This window comes from Crocodylus siamensis, chromosome 7, assembly GCF_052110815.1.
Source record: "Crocodylus siamensis isolate JL-2025a chromosome 7, ASM5211081v1, whole genome shotgun sequence".
NCBI classification, from domain to species: domain Eukaryota; kingdom Metazoa; phylum Chordata; order Crocodylia; family Crocodylidae; genus Crocodylus; species Crocodylus siamensis.
Window position 1 is genome coordinate 44858620 of NC_143401.1, and position 23566 is coordinate 44882185.

The window sequence follows — 23566 nt, forward strand, 5'->3', positions numbered from 1 at the left end:
TGCTTGCACACCCTCACCATCCACCTCATGTTTGCTGAAAAAAGACTCCCCTGGGTCACCATCACAGCCTGTGTGCTGCATAACATCTGCAAGGCCTGGGGGAAGATTTTCCATGAAGCCTGGGTGGAGAAGCCACTGCACATGGAGGACACCTAGCAGTGGGAGCACCACCTGCAGTGGCAGCAGCACCAGCATCCCTCCCCCCCCGCACCCAGCAAGGCCCCAGAAAAGCTGTGCACCTGCCAGTGGGGGCCAGGTTATAGGGACCACCTCCTCCAGCACTCCCTACTCTAGCTTGCCTGCACCGCTGCCCATGGACTGCCCACCCCCAACACCATGCTTACTGTAGACACAGCTCAAAAGAACAAGTTTTTATTTCTCTCACATCAACCATAAAACCCCTCCTCTCTCCCTCCCTCCTCAGCAAACAGATCCCCTCCACCATCCAACCCACCCACCAACAATAAAAAACCTTCTCACTGAAAAATATGTAAACATCTTTTGCCAGCTGTCCCATGGTGGGGGGCCATGGGGTGGGGGTGCCTAGGGGGCAGAGCCCAGGGCCAAGTAGTCGGCACCCTGACCTCTAGCTATTTCCCTGTGAGTGCAGATGCTGTGGTGAGTGCAGCATGGGGAGTCACTCATGGGTGATGGCAGGCAGTGCTCCCCTGTCACAGGCAGGTCCCTCCCTCATAGGTGGAGTCCAGGCCCAACTGGGCTGTCCTGTGGTTCTGGCACTGCTGTAGACAACTCCAACTCCACACCCAGCTAGGTGATGATGGACCTGCGGTGGGGGCTGGGCCAGGGCCTCCTGGCTGCTGGAGGCAGCAAAGGACCTCCTCCTAGGCCCTGGTGGGAGCCTGCTGTGGGGTGGCATGGGGCTGCCAGGGGCAGATGGGGGTATGGTCAGAAGCTGGACAGCAAGTGGCATAAACATAACCTCCAAGGCCAGAATGGTGTCCAACACCCAACGTTTGTCATCTGTGGCCTGCACTGCCCAGCCCAGAATGGCATTCTGTTCCTGCAGCACCTGAAGCTGTTCCTTCTCCAGGAGGAAAATCCTGTCCTTGGTTCTTCTCTGGTGCAGCCAGTGCATCTGCAGGGCCCCGGCTGGTGACCCTGAGGCCACATCCTGGCTGCTGTGGGTGGCCTCTTCCTCATGTGCAGCTGTGGGCCCTGCAGAGCCATGAGACAGAAGCTGTTTGTTAGAGTTTGCAACATTTCTAAAATAAGATGCTTGATACCAGGGCCCTGCGTGCTGCCCAGGATCAGCTCAGGGGTTGTGTGTGCAAGGGTGCTCAGGGACCATGGTAAGTTGGCTGGGCAGGCCTGGGCCCAGGCAGTCACCAGCTGAGCCTCCCATCCCAGCTTGTTCCTCAGGGGCTGGTGGGTCCCTCGGGGCTGGCTGCAGGCAACCTTCCTTCCCCACCCCATTCCCAGGGCAGGACAGGACAGGCAGCATTGCTGGTCCAGAACCTGATCCTTCTCTCTCCTCCTGCAGGCCAGCTGTTCTCCTTTGCTGCCACCCAGCCCATGGCACCCAGGCTCGGGGGACATGAGGATCTCAGATGTCTGGGATGAGGAGATAACCTTGTCCCCTCCCTCCCCACAGAGGACCTTTACAGGGAGGTGCCCTGAGGCCAGCTCCTCAGCATGCCAGTGCTGCACCCTGAGTGTGCCCCTGCTGCATATCACAGGTGGTATGTGAGGAGCTGTTTACGCAGACAGAGCTGTGCTTGGCCTATTATGCCCTGCTGCTGCTAACTGCTATGGTGCCCTGGGTACACCTGTGCACCTGATACAGGACTCTGAGCCACAAAAGCATCGTGGACAATCTCAGGCTGCCCTGCAACTTTCATCACCACCTGGAGGGCTTCCTGTGGCTGCACCATATGTCCCTGTCCTTCACAGCCAAGAAGAACAATGCTGCTGGCATTGACACATTCCTCATCATGTGAGAAGCTCATGCCTGCTAAGCTGTGGGGCCAGAGGCTGCTCAGTAAAGTTCTGCACTGTTTCCTGCCTACCTATGTGCTGTGGGGTGGAACACAGGGCCAGGGCAGTGCAGGTGGGCAGGGGCAGGGGCAAGGAGGGTCCTCCAATAACATGTCACCAGAGGTGCCAGGCCAGGCCAGGGGCTTGGGCAGGCAGTCCATGTTGTAGATAGCATGGCTGAGGTCTGGGTCCTGGGCTACAAGAATAGTGTTCAGGTGCTACATAAGGGGCATGGACCTGTCGGCATGGTCAGACAGACGATTGTGGTCAGTCACAGTGACCCACTGTGCTTGCAAGGCCTTGACTTTTATGTGGCACTGTTGCACTGAGTGGTCATGCTTGCGCTTCAGCATGAGGTCTGAAAGTGCCTCATGTATGTGGGCATTGGAGCACTCACCCCAGTCAAACTGGCACTGCACTTCTTCCTCACTCCACAGCACCAAGATATCACCTGTCTCCACCTTGGTCCAGGTGGGACCCTGGATGGAGGGCATGCGTGTGGGCACGTGTGTGGGGCATGGGTGTGGGCACAGATGTGGGCATGGGCCTGGATGAGAAGGATGAGGCCATGGTGGGTCCCACACCAGCTCTCTGGGCACCCATATGGCTGTTCCAGTGCTGCCAGGCCTGGGCAGAGTCTAAGTCTTGGTAGCCTCTCTTAAGGATAAGAAGTCTTTTGCTTTAGTAGCTGTGATGAATAGTTGAATGTCAGATATCTTTTTTGCCTCATTTCTCTCTGTTGCCAGAGGTCATAATTTTGTTGTATTTGTCTTTGAAAAGAGATCATAGTAAATTTTCCAAGAACAGAGAAAGACCAAAAACATCTTAACTAAAACAAGGGTTATAAGAAAATTGAGAGGAAATCAAACTAAATCAAAGATAACAATACCAAACATACCTCAGTCTAAGATTGAGCATATCCTAGTCTAATTAAATAAAACCTTCATTTTTCAGAGGAAGTAATTAATTGCATGAAACTGATCATTTTCTTAGCCTATCCTTGAATTGATTCTTTACTGCCATGTACATTCTAACTTTAAATGTGCTTTGTGTGGCCAAAGAGGACATAAAGTGCCGTAGTTAGTGAAATGACTAGAGAATACTGGCTTGGTAGCGTTTTACCATTATGAGTACAAATGACTGCATAAGATCCAGGGTGGTGGAGAATCAGACTCCTGATTTTAAGTTGTCAGAATCTCCACTCTTCTTTGACAATATAGTGGCCTTACCTATTTTGTGACAGTGTTTAGTCCTTGGGATAATGGGATTGAGTATATTCTATCCACCCAAATCTGCTGATGCTCTCAAGACGTACAAGTCTGCAAGTGAGGTGCCTCTGGGCTTTTCCTAAGTACCCACTCTCAAGCTCAAGAGCAAAGTACTGGGGACAACCCTGGAGTAGCCTTATGGACAAACTTCCAGGTCTGAATCATGTTAGTAGACTCAGTTAGGCGGATGTACTGAGCCCTGTGTTCCCCAGGATGCACTGATGTTACAGTATAAACAAATCCTGCATGACCTCCTAACCTCAGACATTGTGTGACTATGTTCACATTAGTCTCTGCTCTCCAGGATCCTACCAGTCTCTATTGTCTGCTTCCCATCAGGGATGGCACTTATGTTTTGGGGTCCTGTGAAAAGGTTTGGTTTTGAGTCCCTAATTATTGCCATTTACTATGATATAATGAATCCTAAAACATAACCAAACTACAGCAGTACCCATAACCAGCTTGAGACCTCATGCAAACACAGTTTGCATTGCCCTCGCATCACACCTGCTCCCCCTAAAATGAGGGGGGGAGGTCAGATGAGGGGCACAGGATCAGTCCACAAGCCAGATGCACAGCACAGTTCTGACCCCAGGGGCTGAATCAGGCCCACAATGTCCTTCCCCTGCCCTCCACATTCAGTGGTGGTAACAGCCTCAGCAGTCACTCTGGGACTGTGCCACATGTCATTGGCAATGTGTAGGGGATGCACATGGGTGCACGTGCACCCCCTGAGCGTGGTGGTGCACCCCTCATGAAAAGGTACTGCCAATAGTGTTGGTGGTGCCTGGTCGCCACTCGCCACCCCTGCTGCCCCCGCTGTTGACACGGCTGGTGGCATCTAAGGGCAGTCAGTAATCGCCATTGGCTGCCACTGATGCTACTGGCAGCATTTTTGGGTGGTTGTCAACCCCTGGTTATCGCTTACCCCCTCACCCCGCCATCGCTGACAGTGCTGGTGGCATCTGCGGGAGCTCCCTGCTTACCACCACTGCGCTCCCGCTGCTGCTAGTGCCACCATGCCCCCCCAGCCACCAGGAGCATACATCATTCATGCCACATTTGGCACACACTTCAGTTGAAGTAGGAAGCAAGCTGCCCACAACTTCTGCTCCAGCCAGTCAGGGGCAGGTGCTGTATGCAGTGCAGGTTCCCAACTGGGTGGAGCAGCACTGCATGTAGTGCAGCCCCAAGTCAGTCAGAGCAGGTGCTGGCATGTGTGGGACCCACAGACCACCCCCCCACTCCTCTCTGCATGCTGGATTAAGTGCCCATTCTGGCCAGTCCAGAGCAATGCTGTATGTGGCACCCAGTCTGGGACCCAAATTGCAGCCGGTTACTGTCCTCAGCCAGCTGGAGTAGGTACTGTGTGCAGCTCATGTGTTGAAGTGCACATTGTGTTAGATCCAGCATGTGAGTGGTGGGGTCCTGAAACCTGTCACATATAGTACACCCTGCATGAGAGCTGCCTGCAGCTTGGTTCCTGGATCGAGCACTATGGGTAGCTCATGTCCTGGGCCCTGTGTGCAGAGGTGGTCTAGCATGCACCATGTGTGGGTTACCTGGAAACCCAGAGCCAGCACTAAGGGCCTGATCATGTGGCTCCCTAGGCTAGATTCAGCCATTGGGCCATATTTTGGCAGTCCGACTCTAAAACAATGGGCCCAAATAGAATGAGTTACTGCAAAATCCTCAGTAATTTATCTGGCTGCTTACTCTGTAAGATTCAGAGCAGCCAGCATTTTGGGAAAACCCTTCTGGCACAGCTCCTGAAAGATCGTGACTGCCTAAGGTTGAGAGGAGCTGGGTTGGGTTGGGGCAAGGGGTGATAGCATCAAGGAAAAGAAAAAGCAATTTAATCAACTTGGGAAATTAACAAAGCGGCATTTTGAAGTATAAGCATATTCCTAGCAACAAGATTAACAGCTGAATGTTTGATCTATATGTTAAATATTTATGAGGAATCTAAAGAAAGTATTCTAATTAGAATAGTCTTTCTTCCCCATAAAGGGATGAAAGGTGGGAATTACCACCAAGGAGGAGTACTCAGCACTTGTCCATACCTGCAGGGAGCGGATCAGGAAAGCCAAAGCTGCAACCAAGCTCCATTTTGCTTCACATATCAAGGATAACAAAAAGTCCTTTTTCAGATATGTAGGGTGTTGGAAAAAAAGCAAGGGTAACGTTGGACCCCTGCTGAATCAAGTGGGACAGCTGATAACTGACACCCAGGAAAAAGCCAACCTGCTTAATGGCTACTTTGTGTCAGTCTTTCATCAGTCCAATGTTACCAGATTTGCCCATCACTTTGGGGTGTGCTCATTCATTAGGGATACATTTCTAGGGTTTTAGTAATTCTATCAATGTGTTGCTTGTGTTGCTTGCGTTTCTATACAGAGCTGTATCTCTCCCTTCTGCAAGTCCTCACACCCAATGGAGCTATCTTGCGGGACTCAGTTTCAATGAGGCTGGGTTCCTCCAGTCACCAAACCAGTCATACACACAACCACACACAGATTAACGTGACATGCCTGACCTCGGGTTGATCAGCATGGACAGGCTGACATCCTCATATGCCAAGAATCAGTTCATCAGAGGAACAATAAACTGCAGTCAGACACAAGCACACAGGTAAGCAGAATACCTCTGAATCCAGCTGAGTGTCCAGCTGACATTCTCATGGGACAGCATTCAGTCCATTAGGGCACATCTGAGCCAAACTGGGTTAATCAGCCTGTACAAGCTGATCCCCATATGTGTTTCAAACTCAGCACGTCCCAATCTTTAGCCTCTTGATGAGCAGAACCCACAGTATTTTTGGGCTTCACAGGGATCTTTAGCTTAGGTAAAAGAAGCATTGCTGCAGAGCAAGTGTGGAAGGAGAAGTAGAGAAGGAGAAATATACCCAGTTACTACCAGTTTGACTATAAAACTTATTTATTGCTAAGTATATGAAATATATAATGGCACTAGTAGTAACAGACATGCAAAGGAAAACAAACACAAACAGTTACAATATTACCTCTGTGTCTAGACGGAAAAGAGGAAAAAAGAGAGTGAGCGAGCGCCAGAATCTCACCAGTCCAAGGCACTCAGGTTGCAAAGCTGACAGGTAAAGTTCTTAGCACAATCCTTGAAGGGAGATGATCTGTTTCTTCCAGCATCCCGAGAACAACAGTGGATGGCGTGACAGAAAGTTCTCCCCTTGAAGCACACACACACTGTTGCTTTTTTACCAATTTTTGTACCCTAAGTTCAGCTTCTACAAAGCATTCTTAATAGTGTAAATCATTGTCCTTTCTATTGACAAGGGGTTATCTGGTTTGGAACATCTCAAGAAACTGATTGATAATCAGAAAAAACATAAGGTTAGGGAGTAACCAAACACTTAGAAGCCAGCTTGAAATTCATATGGATAGCAGATATACTGATGAGATCTCATGGTTTCTTCAAAAACAACAGATAGCTTGCAGCATCAAGGTTTTGGATTTTTACTTGGTGTGAACACATCTCAGCTTAGCATGACTTTTCCAGATCTTACTATAGTCTTTTGACAAACTTAAGGCAATTATTGGAGTGTTCATAACCTTTGTTGGGGGGAGGACTTCCACCAGTCATCCCGGGAAAAGTATGACAACACTTGTGGTCAGGGCTCCAATGGTCTGTAGGCTGTAATGAACCCATTATCTTCGTTCAAATGTTGCCCATACCACCTCTGACTCAGCCTCTTGCCTCAGCATTCCCTAACCCAGCAACCAAGTTTTAGTCAATCAGGTTTAAATAGGCCTCCCATAGTGGGACCAGGGAATGTATGACCCAAGATGCCTAGTAAACTTTACTTCGTCTTAGTTTTGGTGTGTGTGTAGGGGGGAAGAAAGGGGGGGAAGTCCTTTGTAAATCCAGATTAGAACTGGTCTGATAAATGCTGAGTTGGGTGTGTGTAAGTGTGGGTTGATTAGCATTTGGAGCACAGATTCCCCATCATGCAGTGCTCCCTTGCTTCTCTGATCCCAGAATTCACTGTGGTCTCTGCTCCGGGCATTCTGTTCTTCATTTCCCATGTAAATTAATGGTCATCTGGTTCCATCTTGGATGCAAATGAGACCTAGGGCAGTTGTTTCACTCTTGTCATCCTTATCTGGAGGGCTTTAGGCGCGTCTCCTACTGCATCTTAATCAGTTTTGTTTAAGGGGGGTAAGGGGGGAGAATTCTTTGTGAGTCAGACAGGTTGCGTCCTGTGTCAGGGTTCCCCAAGATTATGGAGCTGAGTAGTAACACCAATGTGACTGCCCTGCCTATCAAGACACAGGATGGCCAGGGTGAGGGCATATTTATACCCAGCAGCAGTGATGATCTAGTAAAAGGATCACCTTGAGAGGCTGGACAACTTCAAGTCAGCTGGTTCTGACATATTACACCCTAGGGAACTCAAGGAGCTGGCAGGTATCATAGCAAAACCATTGACAAAAATATTTGAAAATTTGTGGTGCTCAGGTGAAGTACCTGAAGACTGGAAGAAGGCCAATGTGGTACCCATCTTCAAGAAGGGCAGAAAGTAAATCCTGGGAATTACAGGCCAATCAGCTTGACCTTAATTCCTAGTAAGATTCTCAAGAAAATGATCAAGGACACCCTTCTGGATAAGTTGGGTGAAGGCAACAAGCTAGCATGGGTTTGTCACGGATAGGTCTTGCCTGACCAATCTCATCTCCTTCTATGACCAGGTGACATATCACCTGGACAAGGGAGAAGTGACTGATGTCATATACCTGGACTTTAAAAAAGCCTTTGATCTGGTGTCCCATAACCTCCTCATGAAAAAATTGGACAACTGTGGCCTTGACTACACCACAGTCCAATGGCTGGGAAACTGGCTCTGAGGTCGAACCCAGAGAGTAGTGGTCGATGGCTGAGAGTCATTATGGTGCTCCATGACCAGTGGCGTCCCCCAAGGCTCTGCCCTTGGAGCGGTTCTCTTTAACATCTTTATCAACTAATGTGGATATTGGTGTCAGAAGTACACTGGCTAAGTTCACTGATGACACTAAATTTTGGGGCATAGTGTCCACACCTGAGGATAGGCTAGTAATTCAGGACTACTTGGATAAGCTTAGTAAGTGTGTGGACACAAACCTAATGATGTCTGTAACAGGGAAAATACAAGAGACGGACCCCAAAGGGTCAAAGAGGACCCCTGAGAGCCGGCACACCCCAGGGGAGACACAACAAAGGGAAAAACAAACAAAAACTCCTTACCTGCAACAGGAACTGTGGCAGGACCAGAAGCGGTGGTGGGACCCATGCGGCTTGTTAGCCGCGTTTTTTTTAAACGTTCAGCCAGCTGGTGAGAGGAGGGAGGAGAGCCAGCACAGGGAAATAAGAAGGTGGCCAGTGAGGCAGAGGGGGAGAGGAGGCTGAGAAGGAGCACAGGAGAAGTATCCCCAGGACCCCTCTCAGAGGAAGAAGCAGGCAAGAACACCTCCCACAGGGTAGGAGGTTGTCCCGGAGATCCTCAAGAGAGGGACACCGTTGCCAGATCAAGGGAAAAGGAGGTGGTCAGGCTGCATGTGAAAATAGTACCCCGGGAAGAGGCTCCAGAGACCAGACGAGCGAGTAAGGTACTCTGGTGAGAAAAACCCTGGAGAAAAGAGGGATCCAAGGGACGCAAGTGGGATCCTCATAGGCATTAGCCCGGCCCTGGGGATCTTCCCAAGAGGGAGGCGAATGACCATGACAACAGCTGAGGCTGCTAAGAATAGAATTGAAGACCCTTCAGAGGAAAATCAATAGTCCGTGCTGGGAGCGACGTCGAGGGTCGGTTTAATGTATTTTGCACTAAGAAAGAAGGAAAAGGGGAAGATGGCACCGAGGGAATAGCTTGTGGTGGGACCACACGATTTAGGGCATGCTATTACTAAGTTGCCTGAGGGTAGTAATTAGAGGATCATGGGAGTTGTAGAAAACTTTTGTTGTTAGTTTCCTTTTTTTTCTCTGTTGCTGTTTCCGCTTTTGGGAAAAGAGCAGGACGTAGGACAACAGAAAGTCGAGAGCTCACCCGGCATTAAGGAAGGTTCTGTTAGATAGGGGACCTAGACGGGCATGTAGGCCCATAATGGGTATCTTAGAACTTGAGTGAGACCTGGGATAGGATCCTGTATAGGGAGGGTAGGCCGCAAAAGAATATTGTCACTCCATCATGGCTGGGTTCAGGGTGAGGTACAGGGGAGGTTCGAGCCTCACGGAAGACCACCACCCTCAGGCCTAGGATAGACGAACCCCGGTGGCCAGACTCCTCCACTGAAAGAATCAAAGTCATGGCAGGCGGGATTGGGGGTAAGACCACCTGGGGAGAGACATTGACACCCTGAGACTGTAGGGACGGAGCAAAGAAACACCCTACATATCCAGAGCTGAGCGGCACAGGACTGAATGATCGAGGCCCAACGGGTGCAATATTCAATACCGATAAATGCAAGGTACTCCATCTCAGGAAAAAAATCCCGCAGCATACTTATAGGCTTGGTAGTGCTACGCTTGCTAGCACCTCTGCTGAAAGAGACTTGGGGGTCATGATTGACCACAAGACGAACATGAGCCACCAATGTGATGTCGCAGCTGGTAAAGCAAACAAAACCTAGGCTTGCATCTATAGATGCTTCCCAAGTAAATCTCAGGATGTCATCCTCCCACCTTGGTGAGGCCACAACTGGAGTACTGCATCCAATTCTGGGTTCTGCAAGAAGGATGTTGAGAAGCTTGAGAGAGTCCAGAGGACAGCCATGCATGTGATTGTCAAAGATCAAAGTCTTTGATTTCAGATGCTGATGGCAAAAGGTCAGATGACAAAAGGTCAGAGGCTAACACAACAAACTCTGTGGTTATAATTTATCCCTCTGTATTAACACTGTTGCATATACACACCCCTATCTGTGCCTCATTTCAAATCGCTTGAGCTTTTCATACAAAAGAGAGAAACTGACCCTGACAGCCCAGCACAAAAGATAAAGTACCTATAGTAACGAGATTAGCTGACTTTAGTAAAGTTGTAAAATTAAATATACTATGCGCGCCATCCTGTGACCAAACAGAACCAGTACCACCCAAATAAAAATAACCCCCCTTTTTTATGAAACCTGAGCAAACAAAGAAAACACAAGTGCCAACTCATTAATTATTTATGATTGGAGTATAGTAATTGGTCACCTGTGTGAAATAAAACTTTGAAGGAACTTCCGCCCAAGCGGAGAACCGTGTATACACTCAAGAAGAACAGATTGTGCACAACAAATATTTCTCTCCGCCTCTGTATTTTTTTTTGGCGTACCCCCGTCTCATCTTACCGGTCCGTTTATCTCTCTATCTTTGGCATTATCTTTCTTATCAAGAGCTCTTAGTAATCTGCAGACTGCAACGGCTTATATGAATCGCTCAGAAGCAACTGTCTTACCTACCCTGTAAATGCTGGGTAACATGATATCTGCATGCTGTAACTAAATCAATCAGCTTCTCTGCCTACGCTGCAGCACATCAGAAGCGCAAGTAAAATAAATCTTTTGTGAAACCATCATGCTGTGTTTAAAATCATACTGACTCCTGCTCACCATTATCACCCACCTGCCTGGTCATAAATCCCCCTCCTCACGCCAAGCCGGTCGTGCCGACCCAGGCTCACAGGTCAAGGGTGCACCGGCGTTAGGGGCGCGACAATGATCAGAGTGCAAAAGAATAGGCCTTATGAAGAGAGCCAGGGGGTTCTTCAGTCTGGAAAAGCGCAGGCTCAGAGGGGACCTCGTGGCTGCCTATAAGTACACAAGGGGTGTTCATCAGGATCTGGGAGAACATGTATTCACCAGAGCACCCCAAGGAAAAACAAGGACCATTGGTCATAAACTCCTATAAGACCATTTTAGTTGGACATAAGAACAAATGTCTTTACTGTCTGAGCCCCCAAGACCTGGAACAGACTCCCTCCAGATGTGGTGCAGGCACCTCATCTGGACTCATTCAAGAAACACTTGGATGCTTATGTTGCTGAGGTCCCCTGACCCTAGCTGTTTTCCTGCCCCTGGGGCAGGGAGCTGGACTTGATGATCTTCAAGGTCCCTTGCAGCCATAACGTCTATGAAATAAATAGGCTCTACCACAAATCTGTAGCACTCTTTCTCTTCCCTCTTTTCTTTGGTTTCTGATAAACTTAAAGGCTTAACTCAGTAGGTACTGGCTTTTTCTGTTGGAGTGGAGAGCTATGAGTAACACAGATTATTTTCTGCAACATGAAAATTTTGAACAGTGAGGAACTAAACCTATATAGCTTAGAAGACAGTTTTGCTCAATTGAAATGAGTGGGGCAAATGAGAAAATAATGCAACTCTATCAATTCTGTGCATGGGTGAGGTGCATAACCCTCTTCTTTGGGGTATTCTGAACCTCTCTTCTAACCTTTGATGCTGTGGCAGAGAGAAAAGCGCTACCCTCCAGCTGAAGTTGTAAGCACCTTTAGAAATTACTCATCTGAAACATTTGACCTTTGATTTTAGGAATGAGTAATTCAGCTCTATACCAAATGCACACTTTAACAAAACTGCAGTGGCAGAAAAGACACTGTATCCTAAAAGCCAGTCAGTTAGGAACTTAATTTAGGAAAATAGTTAAATGTGCTTTTAGTTGATTCATATCTGGAAACTATTTAAATATGAACATAATTATATGCAATGATTAAGTCCTGTTGAATTTAAAGGCATAGACATGTGTACAAGCAACCTCCCTGAATCATAGCCTAAGGATGGAACTTCCAGTGTTGCTGTTGTTAGACTAATCCCATAAAGTAAAGAAGAGAGACTGAAAATTAATTTGTTACATGTAAGAAAAGAAGAACTTGTTTACTATTGCAAGAAGCATATATTTGATTCTGATTTTGCTAAGCAGCACTTGCACTTATCAGCAGACACCTTTTGTGCAGTTACCTGATTATATCCTCAAGAGAATATTTCTGTAGATGCTCATATTCTCAGATATAAAATTTACCATGTCCACACCAACAACTTTCTATTTACCATGACTCTTCTGAAGTCATTGGAATAATACCAAGAATCTGAACAACATAGTCTCATTAGCATATTGAACCACAAACCTTACAATTTGCAAAACAAAACAAACAAAAAAACCTGTCTGTTCCTCATTTGCCAGTCAAACTGCAATAGGAAAGAGTGGGATAGTGAGAATTAACACTCTTAAAAATACGTTCCTTTTACCGAAAGTACACTTAGTAGAATATTATTAAATACAGTCTTGACAAATAAAGGGGATTTTGTGATATAATTTTCCATTTCAGGACTGCTTCTTCATTTACTAAGTTGATTAAATGTAAACATTTACATTGGGTCTTCCAATTACATGCATGAAAACCAAAAACAAATACTGCATGCACACCTGTGGATACACCAGCAACAGCTTTTCTGTTTTGGAAACATGGCTCATCACTGAAAAAACCCAAAAATAAATAAATAAAGTTTAAAAAACTCCAAAGCTGCAATCTTCAAACAAAAGAATGTTGATTGAAATCTACTCTTGAAGACTTTAATGCAGTGATATTCAACTTTTTCATCCTGCAGGCCAAATGTACTTCTTCAAAAAGGTCAAGAGAACCACTAGTGTAGCTGGGGGTGGGTGACTGCGATATCAATTCTGGGCACTATTTAGAGAGGGTGCCAGAATGTCAGCTTCAAGGAGCTCACATGGTAGCAGTTGCAGTCAGGGTAGTACAATTACCATGGCAGCAGCAGTGGGTGTGTGGAAACTGCTGCTTTGACAGCACAAATAAGTTGTAGGGGTGCACTTGGCATTCCTGCCCCCAACTCCCTAGTGCTCAGTAGCCATCCCCCAATCTAAGAGCATATCTATTTAGGGTACTGAGAGTGCTAGTTATTGCTCTGAAGAGAATACTTTTAATAGGTTGGGGCAGGCCATCCCATTCTCTCATTATTTAAGTGATATAAAGGAATGCAAACTTCCTGCAAGTCCCCCATGGAGAACAGTATGGAATTAGGAAGTTCCCAAAGAACATAGAGTTGGGATAAACACAATAGTCATTATACCTGCCCTCCCCACATTACCCAGCACAGCAGTTGTGTTAGAAGTGAGAAGTAGGACTAACTAGCATGTATTGTGCTCATGGGTATCTGCTGCCTCTTGAGTCAGGGGTTCACCAGCGGCTGATCCCATTGGACTGTGGGGGCGCAGGGGGCGCAGGGGGGAAGCTCCCCTGTGGCCGATCTTACTCTCTGTGAAAGTGGCCACGCTGCTTCTGGAAATCCCGCAGTCACTTCCAGAAGTGGCGTGGCTGTTTTTGCTGGTGGCCCTTCTCCCTGGCCGGTGCTCACAGAGGGGGTACTGGTGCTCCCACCTGCCCCCCTGTCTGCCAGCTAAACAGGGAGCATGGCCTGATGGATGTACCTTCCCTGAATGATTAGGAACTTGGTTAACTAAAGAACTCCTTACCTCCTGGGTGTCAATGCCTCAGTTGTTGAACAGGTACTCCATTTTGGAACTCACACTCTCAGGGTCTTCCAGACTGCATGGGAACATAAGGCTAGAAGGGATTTTTTGGGTTATCAAATCTTGTTATAGAAGGTAAGCATTCTATATAAACCTTTCATAAATTGATGGCAGATGACAGAACAAGGAGCAAAGGTCTCAAGCTGCAGCAAGAGAAGTTTAGGTAAGATATTAGGAAGAATTTTCTCAGTAGGAGGGTAGTAAAACACTGGAACAGGTTATCCAGAGAGGTGGTAGAAGCTCTATCATTGGAGGTTTTCAAAACCTGGCTAGACACAGCTTTGCCTGAGATGATTCCGCTTTGAGCAGGGGGTTGGATTAGATGACCTCCTGAGGTCTCCTCCAACCCTAACTTTCTATGATTGAGGGAGTTGGACTAAATGACCTCCTCAGGTCCCTTCCAAGCTTAAGTTTCTATGATTCTATGATCAAGCTCTGTCTTCAAATACTTAGGGTTTTTACCCCAATTTCCAATTGGAAATATATTTCCAAACTTCACTGGTCTAATGGTTGGAAATGTAGAATTGAAATCTTTCCCAGGACGTTGAGGGTTGGAGGGGTTTTGATAGCAAGCTTGGAAGACCAATTTCTTAATTTGGTCACATTATGATGTCTTCATTTACATTTGCTCCACAGGTAAGCCCCATTGTTTAAGGATGTCTAAGCTATATGTTCTTTTTGGGGAACATAAAAAAGCAAGTAAGTACAATAAATAAGGCTGAAGAGTCATTAGATGTGTGGAAAATTAGCAAAGTTCCTCAGGAATAAGATCTCACCTTAAATCAGCAGAAACAAAATTAGTGTTTCCCAATAAAAATCATTCTTGCATAATGTGGCGAAGTGGGGCTCCCCACCTAGCCACAGTGCTAGGCTTCCCATTTACCTTTGGATATGCCTCCCAGCTGCCATACCTTGTTCTTATTAATCACGATGTTAATTAAGTGGGAGGCTGCCCATTTTATGCCCCAATGCCAGAGGGTGCTATCTGTGGCTCCGAACCTTCCCTACACTGCAACCCATGCCTGACAGATGGCATCCAGGTGTTACAGTGCTCCCGGGCCTACAGCCAGAACAAGCTTAGGCCGCACGGTCAGACCTCAGTCACATGCATATTCATACTGCCCACCTCTCACTCGGGCCTCATGCATTCCACCCTCTCTCACAGGGTCTCTCGCATGCATCTTTAACTTATACTGACTGGCTCTCCCTTGGAGTGGGCACCCTTTGGCCATAGGCTTAGCTAGTCCATTCCTTGGGTGGCAGACGTACCATCTGTTGGTCCCCTCCCACGGCCCTCACCAGGGTAGCGGCCAGCCAAATACCTGACCAGGTCTAAGCATGCTTGGACACCTTCCAGGGCAACACTATGTGCATGTATACATACTGGGCCCTCATCCCTCTGGTTCCCCTTTATTGGGGCTCCCCATCTCCATCCCCTTCCCTAGGGGCTCCACACCACCCCCTTCCCTAGGGGCTACTCATCTCTGCCCCCCTTACTTGGGGCTCCACACTGCCCCCCTCACTTGGGGCCACAGGTCTTCACTCCCCAGTGGGCTCAGGTGGCCATAGCCATGCCTGACCCCCACTCTCCTTCCTTGGGGTCTTGCACCCCACAGGGCTCAGGTGGCCACAGCCATGCCTGGCCCCAACTGCCTCCAATGTCACGCAACCCACCAAAAGGTGAGGGACAGGGTTAAGGTGTCCCTACCCACCTTTCACCAGGGTAGTCACTGGCCTGGCATTTTCTGGGGGCTTCTGCATCACTGGGAGCCCCACCAGGCCACCCATTCCTGGCAGAGTGCAGTTTTAGGTCATGCCCAGGACCAGGAGCCTCCTAAACCATCCCCTACAACTCCTCCCTTACCTCCACAATGATGCACAACACTTCACAGCCAGCAGGGAACTGAGCTCTTTATATAGGCAGCCAGAGCTCTAAAATGGCTGCCTTAATGAAGCACCTGCTGGTTGCTTAGCTATGGCCTTAAAGTGGCAGGCACCAACAGTGCCCTGCCACACACCTTCCCCCTTTAAATGGTACCTAGGGGGTTTCCCCTGCTGATCCTCCAAAGCAGGCTCCCACCAGAGCCTGTGGGAGCCTCCAAGTGGTGAGCATCCTTAAAGGTGCTCCCCTGCACATAAAAATGGTAATCCTCTTTCTCTTCTTCTTCTGTCCTGCAGCTCAGAGTGCTTCAGGCCATTCTATCTGGTCCCCAATTCCCCTCTATAAAATAAAGATAATAGAACTACCCTATTCGCAGGCAAGTTGAGAAGACAAATGTGTTCAAGACTGCATGGTGCTAAGTATTAGTACATTGGATTGCTCTTCTTCTTCCACTCCATCTTTTAAAAGCACGTATTTATTTTTATATTATTGGCTGGTTGTAGCCTTCAGCTAATAGATGGCTAAGAAAACTTGGGTTTGTAGAGTACAGACAGCAAGCATAGATAGCCTATCATAGCTTTTAGCCTGTAAGAGACTGATAGCCTGATAGCAGGGGGAAGAAATACAGTTTAACTATCATGCTAGGCTAGGTTAAATCCCCATGCTCTGAGGAGATAAACAGATGTGAAGGTAGAAGTGAGTTCCAACTAGAGAGAAGGAAAAGAAAGAGAGGAGGGGAACACAAGTGTCCCCTTTGTTTGTGCATGCAGAAAGTAGCTGGCATTCAAATTTACTGTGCAGCCAGTGCCATAAACTGCCATAAACTAAATCAGCTATTTAGTGATACTGTAGTGTCCATTAGGGCTGTGCAAAGCTTCGAGTGCTGATTCAATTTGGAAGAGATTCAGTCCTAATCTCCGAATCTGAATTGAATCAAGGGACCAACTGAAAGGTCCAAATCAATTCAAAGCTCTCCGAATCAATTCAGAAAAGATTCAGAGAGCTTCACTGGTTTGAGCAGTCCTCGCTTGCTTACCATGCTGTCAGGCAATTGTTTAAAGGGCTGGGAGCTGGGGTGGTGCGGGGGTCAAGGGGCTCATCACAGAGCCCCCCATGTGGCATGGAGCAGTGGAGGGCAGCAGGGATCACCCCCTGCCAGGCAGAAGCCAGTGAGTTGGGGCTTTTTTCCCCATAGAGCTGGAAGCTGGGTCTGGGTGGGTCTGGGAGAGCAGGCAGGGATGGGGCCTGTGTGATTCAGAGATTTGGCTGGTTAGGCAGCAGCCAAATCTCTGAATCAGATTCGGCTGAATCAATTCAGGACAGTGATTCTAATCACCAAATTGAATCAGTCCCCCAAACCAGCTAAAACTGAATCCAAAGCAAATACTAGTCGCTTTGCACAGGCCTAGTGTCCATCCTATCAATGTTTCCTTGCATTTCTCAAACTCCCTCTGGTAGTGATCTCCCACAAGCCCAGACTCTGTCCATAAAGCTTGGATCAAATCTTTGGGTTCATGGATCCTTCTTTAGATACATTTATTCTTCATGGGTGTTATGAAATGGACTTTCTATATGTGATAGGTTAGAGTACACTCATGTAAAAATTCCCCTTTACTTATCCATGTATCCTTTTTTCTGAAATTTGCAGCTGTTATATGTATGTGGTAGAGACCATGATGAAAAAAGGGGGGAAAGAATGTAGATAAATAGAAGCAGTATCCGAAAATGAGAGAGATCCTGTTATTCTTTTCTTTGATCAAAATACTGGCCACACAAAAATGGCCAGCTTAAGCTAAGTGTGCCAAAGTCAACTTCAGCTGATGTTCTTCTCTCTAGCCATCAGATTCCATATCTGCCAGCTTCCTCCCATTTTTCCCAATTGTATCCACACATAATGTTGTTTTAGCCATTGAGAATGTGGTCTTCTACTTAGATTAAGTTTTCTGTGTAGCTGACATTTTATTCCTCTGAAGAAATACATGGAAAAAGTTAATATAGTTTACTCAACATTAATGACACTGTACTGCATATACAGCCAGATGAACTTATAATCACTAAAATGATTTATTTTTTTCTTTTACATGGACTCAAATAAAGAAGCAAAAAGGCTTACTTTTTTATTTTTAGTAGAAAACCATACCTTGAAGGGTGTTATTTCCAGGTTAGGGAAAATAAATAGAAACTAAACTGGATACCTCATCATTTTCAATGAGACCTATGATTTTATTGTTTACTTGGGAGCTGAAAAAACACTGGGGTGCAATATGCTGCTTGATATAAACCAAAGCTAATTTGAGGGAAAGTAGATATACTTTCTGAACATGTTGATTGAATTAATAAAATGATCTCCTACACTGAAAATCTACAGCTGTACATTTCATCAGTCTGAGCAAACAAAACCCCAAATCCCAATGCCTGTAGCTGCCACTGGCTTCATTTTGAACTAGAGACTTCTGAAAATTGGGCCTGTGTTGCCTAACTATACAGCTAGACCAATCCTGGACTCACCTAAAATTAAGAAAACACTACCTACTTATAATCAGAGGTGAAATACCAGAATCCTTTTAGATTCAAGCTATGTGAATGTTGCCATCAGCAATGACTTTGAAAAATCCTCCATATCAACTAGAAGAATACAAGAATGAATGTAAGCGTTTTGCTTCAAGCAAACACCAACAGCATTGAAATTGTGTTTGTACCACACCAGCTCTGTTGGACAGAGCATGCCATAAGAATGCCTAACAACCAGCTCCCAAAACAGGCCCTACACTCCCAACTCATTGATGGTCACCACTCTAGAGGTAGGCAAAAGAAGAGATCCAAGGACATGTTGAAGAAGAGCTGAAGAAATGTGATATTAACATCAGTACCTGGAAGACTCAAGCACTTCTCACTATGGAGGCAGATAGATGAGATAGGTGAAGATCCACATCACAGGATCTTCTCTTTCTTCCTGGAAGTATATGCTACATCTGCACTTGAACATGGGCCTCCTCAGTTATTTACGGACTCACCAGTGACTTCCCTTTTCACTGGAAGACTACCATTCCTGTATTGAAGACTGCTGCCACTGCTGGGTTTTGATGCAAGTACTAACTTAGTATCACTTATGGCCCAAAGTGGTATCTGGGTAGTCTCTGAAATTACAAACTACATAGGCTGACTTCTATTTATTTATATTGCTTATAACACACTCTGAACTCATCTGAAGGCACATACAACATTGAATGCAAACATAAAATATACACCTTTTCACCAGGAAGGAAACTGAAGGAAACTCATAGAAGCAATGAGCAGTGATATTGGTGATGGGCTTTGTCTTTGCTACCGGGTTCCATGGTTATAATAGGGCTCCCTGCATCTAACTTGCCTCCAATGCCTCTGATGGTAGAATTGAAGAAAAGAAGACTCAGGTGAGTAGCCCTTTTCAGGACATAAAATCTGTTTACTAGGTCCCAAAGAAAAATATATAGTTTTGCCAGCCGCCAAGAAACAAAGTAACAAAGTGCAACTGCCACCACACCTCTCCACTTTTCTCTTTTTCTCCCAGGTTCCCTGGGCCCCTAGGGATGACTTCTCCCTCTAATACATTAAGGGACTTCTTGCCTCTTATTTACAGATCTGGTCTCAGTGACCACGCCACAGCTGTTGCTCCTGCCACAGCATTCTCCATCCCCGGTGAAACGCAGTCTCCGTTCCCAATGCTGGAATGCTGTTTCTGCTCCCAACGCTGCCTTGGCTGACTACGCCACAGCTTCTCCCTTGGTCTCCATGGCCTATCCCCATTTTGGTAAATATTTCCCCTTTAATTTTTACCTCTTTGTTGACAGCCTCCACTTCTGCAGTTCTTTGGATCCTCACCCTTGAAGCCTCTGTGCCCTTTGGCCTCCTAATTCCCAGGCCCCTGCTTTCTACCTCCTGGCTTAGGCTTTTTCGGTCAGTTTTCTTCTACTGTCCCGGGCAGCTGTGGGTGGCTGCAACTAGGAATAGTTTCACTTTCATTTCTGACCTGCCAATGACCCCTCCCAGGGTAGAAACAGTTTTCGCAGTAACAGGGTCTTGTAATCCCTGTTACAGTCCTGAAAGTCTATGGATTGTAAGCTTTTCACTAAGAACGTTTTGTAATTGTCCTTTAGATGTTTACTGTCAAATCCTATGTCTAGTATGTAGACCTCAAGTCCTATAGGGCTTTTAAAAATGCATCTGAAGGCAATTAGAATGTCAGTAGCTCCAGAAGAACTGGTTGAACATGTTCTTTACAACTATTACCGGATAACAGGTGATCAGCCACTTTTTAAATCGGTGGTCATTTCGGAACTGTCTTCAAGGAAAACCCCAAATATTGTATTACTTTGAGCCAGTTTGGAAATTACCAACTTGGATTGCAATGGCATGGTCACGAGCATGTGCAGAAATGAACAAAACATACGGTTCTAGTATGGGCTGACCACACCTTGGAATTCTAGTTGATAGGAGTCAAGCATAAGCGCCAGTCAGGATTTTTTTGGATGAAATGTTTTTTCTCTGGAAAATGCCGGCTCTTTGAAACAACCTTTTTGTCAGACCATACCAGTTAGACTAACCTTTTGTCAGGTCAGGGTTTTCAGGTCCAGGATGGAATTCCTAATCAAAATGACAGGAAGAAAAAGTGCACCTGCAAACCACATTCCAGGGACTAGGGCATGTGTTCAAATTGCAGAAGGAAAGATTAGGATACATATCAGGAAAAACTCTCTCAGTAGAAAAGCACTAGAAAATGCTACACAGAGGCTCTGGAACCTCCAACCTTGGAGGTTTTAAGATCCTGGCCAGACAAAGTCTTGGTTGGGATGGCATAGGTGGGGATGGTCCTGCTTTGAGCAGGGGGTTGGACTAGATGACCCCCTGAGGTCCTTTCAACCCTAATTTTCTGATTCTATGATTTCTATGTGACATGGAAGACTTACACTTGTCTTCCAAATTTGGGTAAAGAGTAGTTTCCATGTTTGTCTCCACTGGGAATACTTCTATTTATTCCATTTCCAGGTATAATTAAACCACAGCTATAACTCTCCAATTTGAGCATTGGATTAGCTTAAACTGCTTCCAAAGTGATATAAAATACATCACAATTTAAATTCTGACCTTTTCTTACCACTGGGACAAATCTCCCACAATGATATGCCCAAAGCCAGAGTTATGGGTCTCAGCCAGGGTGCTGCAAGATCATTTGAAGGGTGCCACACACTAGGTGCTTAAACACCTGGCTGCAATTCATAGCACAAACCCCAAGGTTTCAAACTGGAATCCATGGCTGCCCCAGCATGGTCTTCCATAAGTTCTCTGTAATAGAAGAATTGCTCTATTTTTCTGGAGTCAAACAGAAAGGAAAGCTAAGGGCTGGTATTTCCCAAGCCCTGTCCTGAGTCTAATGAGGGGTTCCAGGACTTTAATGAGGGGTGCCCTGAGCCGGAAATGAGAACCACTCCAAGAGAGAGGTTCCCTTGCTCCAGGTGGCAGTCCCTTTTGCCTTGAAAACTTTTATTTATTCATTTTTTTAACACTAGTGAAAAAAATTAAGCTAGTCCTTCACTCTCCGCGGGCTTCCCCTCAGCAATTCCCGTAAAGGAGCAGGATGAAATTCACAAGCCTGGGCCAGCCCCGGCTTTGGAGCGAAGCCAGCTAAACATCACCGCTGGACAGCCCGGCCTCAGCGAGGGGCTCAGGACTCCCGCGCCCGAGGACCTGACGGGGCTGAGCCGCGGTGCTGCCATAGCGCGGGCGGCCCGGCCAGTGGGGCCCAGCGCAGCTCCCCGCGCCCCGCGCCCCGCGCCCCAGCCCAGTCTGTAAAACGCTCCGTGTGCGGGCGCTGGCGCATGTCGGCCTCCTCGTCTGGCAGCGGCCTGAGCCGCCTGGCGTGTTGAGACCCCTGCCCCTCCCCCGCGCCGCGCCGGCCCGGGGATATCCCCTGGCCGCCGACAGCGGCGCCTCTAGCTGCCCAATGGAGGCGGAGATGCTGTGCGGACTGCGGGCGGGGTGGGGGCGGCGCCGAGCCGCAGCCAGCCGGGGGCAGCGCGCACTCTGCGGGGAGCTGGAGGAAGAGGCGGGCGCGGGTGGAGGCGCCGGGGCCGGGACTCTGGCAGGCGGCGGCTGGGATGAGGCGGGAGGGCGGCTCTGGGGGCAGATAGCGTCCCGCGGCGACGCGGCCGAGTGGGGGCCGGGGCCGGGCGGCAGCGCCATGGCGGCGCCAGGGGACCCGCTGAGCGGCTACCTGCCGCCGCCGCCCTCCGAGCCGGGCTCCAACAGCGAGCGCAGCGCCGACTCGCCGCCGCCCGGCTCCGAGGAGGACGCGGCCGCCCCCCGACCCCCGCGCAGCCCCGAGTGGGGCGAGGAGCGATTCCGGGTGGACAGGAAGAAACTGGAGGCCATGCTGCAAGGTGAGGGCGGCCGGGCTGGGCCCTTCGCGCTCCGTGCTGCAGCCCGCCGGCGCTGCCTCCCTTGCCCTTGCCCCAGCCCCAGCCGGGCCGACCCGAGGCGGTGCCCACACCCCACCTCGCTTCCCCGCACCTGGGCTCCAGATGTGCGGCGCCTCTGCGCCCCCCGCCCCCAGCATGGAGGCCCGCTGCGTCTCGGTCCCTGGGAGCCCTGCGGGGGCCGCGCGCGAGTCCTGCCCTGCCGGGACCCAGCGTGGGCAGCGCCTCGGGGTGTCGTGTCGTGGCGGGCGAGTGGCGTCTGTAGCTGACTAGGAAAGTCCCGCCCGCGCCCGGTTCTGCGGGTCTGGGCGCTGGGTGCCAACCACACACTGTGCTTCTCTCCAGTCAGGGCGGGAGGCGTGGGTGGGTCCTGCTGGGTGCCGGGGCTGGCACGGTCGGGGTGCGGAGAGGGGCTCAGTCCAGCCCAGGGGCGGGCAATTATTTCGGGCGGAGGGCCGCTTAATGAGTTTGGGCAACCCACTGAGGGCCGCATCACAGGCAGCGCAGGGTAGATTAGTATTAGCTTTCTACATTTTTTAAGGGCCCTGCCGGCAGGATAGAATGGCTTGGCAGGCTGCATTTTGCCCACCCCTGGTCCAGCCCGATGGGAGGGGGGCCGGTGGCTGTACTGACTACCCCTGCTTCCCCACCATCAACTTCCCCTGCCGGTGAGGAGCCAACCCTGATTTAAAGTTTATTTGAGGCAGTGGGGTGGGAGGAGAGGAGTTTTAGATGCAAGTGACAGAGAAGGTTTAATAATTTTGCATTAGGATTTGTCATATGTTGAACTGTTGCTTCTCAGGATGAATTAGTTTGTGTTTTGTCCCAGTATGTTTTGGATTACATAAATCCCCCTGGCAGCAAAGTAAACTGTATTTTTTGTTTGTTTGTTTTGTTGTTGGTGTTGTTTTGGAGTTTCTTTGGACAAAATAGCAACCCAAGTAGAAAAAGACTGTTTTAAAGGCAGTTGTGTAAGTTAAACCCCTCTTGAGTGAGAGTCTTGATTGTGTCATGTATCATATTTTTTTTATAACTTTAGCCTTCATGAGCCAATGAGAATGGAGTTGAGTCAGTGCAGTCAGGGAGGGTTGGACCTATTTAAGTTGAATGAAAATGATGATACGTCAGAAAGCTCCCTTCTTTCCTTTCAAGAGAGTTCTTTATGTGATGATACATGTAAGTGGTTTTGAAGATGAATGAGATATTCCTGTCCATGTGTTCTGATCACCTGCATTTAGCCATCGCATTTTATAGCACTACAGTGGTGCATTTTTTCCCTCTCTAAGGCTAAATGTGTCAAAAATCCTGACAGCATTGTCTTTCAACGCTTTTATCTTTCTGGAATGAAAACCTCTGTTTTTACATAGATGGTAGGCAGTTTAAGTTTGTAAATGGAGAAAGATTAAAACCCCACT

The 23566-nt window shown here is 48.0% G+C and overlaps 1 protein-coding gene and 1 long non-coding RNA gene across 4 annotated transcripts in view; one reads left to right on the plus strand and one right to left on the minus strand.

The window, feature by feature from the left end:
• Positions 1-429: 429 nt before the first annotated feature.
• Positions 430-22489, minus strand: LOC149859741 (uncharacterized). The gene is made up of 3 exons (XR_016443685.1): positions 22246-22489; positions 13761-13851; positions 430-1176 (listed from the first exon to the last, which is right to left on the minus strand). It is a non-coding gene; the product is annotated as an uncharacterized LOC149859741 (long non-coding RNA).
• Positions 21751-23566, plus strand: part of BICC1 (BicC family RNA binding protein 1) — a 228326-nt gene continuing 226510 nt past the window's right edge. For 2 of the 3 annotated variants that reach the window (XM_090058872.1, XM_090058873.1), the window contains exon 1: positions 21751-22115. In XM_090058872.1, coding sequence (XP_089914998.1) covers positions 21917-22115 — 199 coding nt within the window. In that variant the 5' untranslated portion in view covers positions 21751-21916. The remainder of the gene's footprint in view (positions 22116-23566) is intronic. The other variant, XM_090058874.1, reaches the window with a different exon arrangement.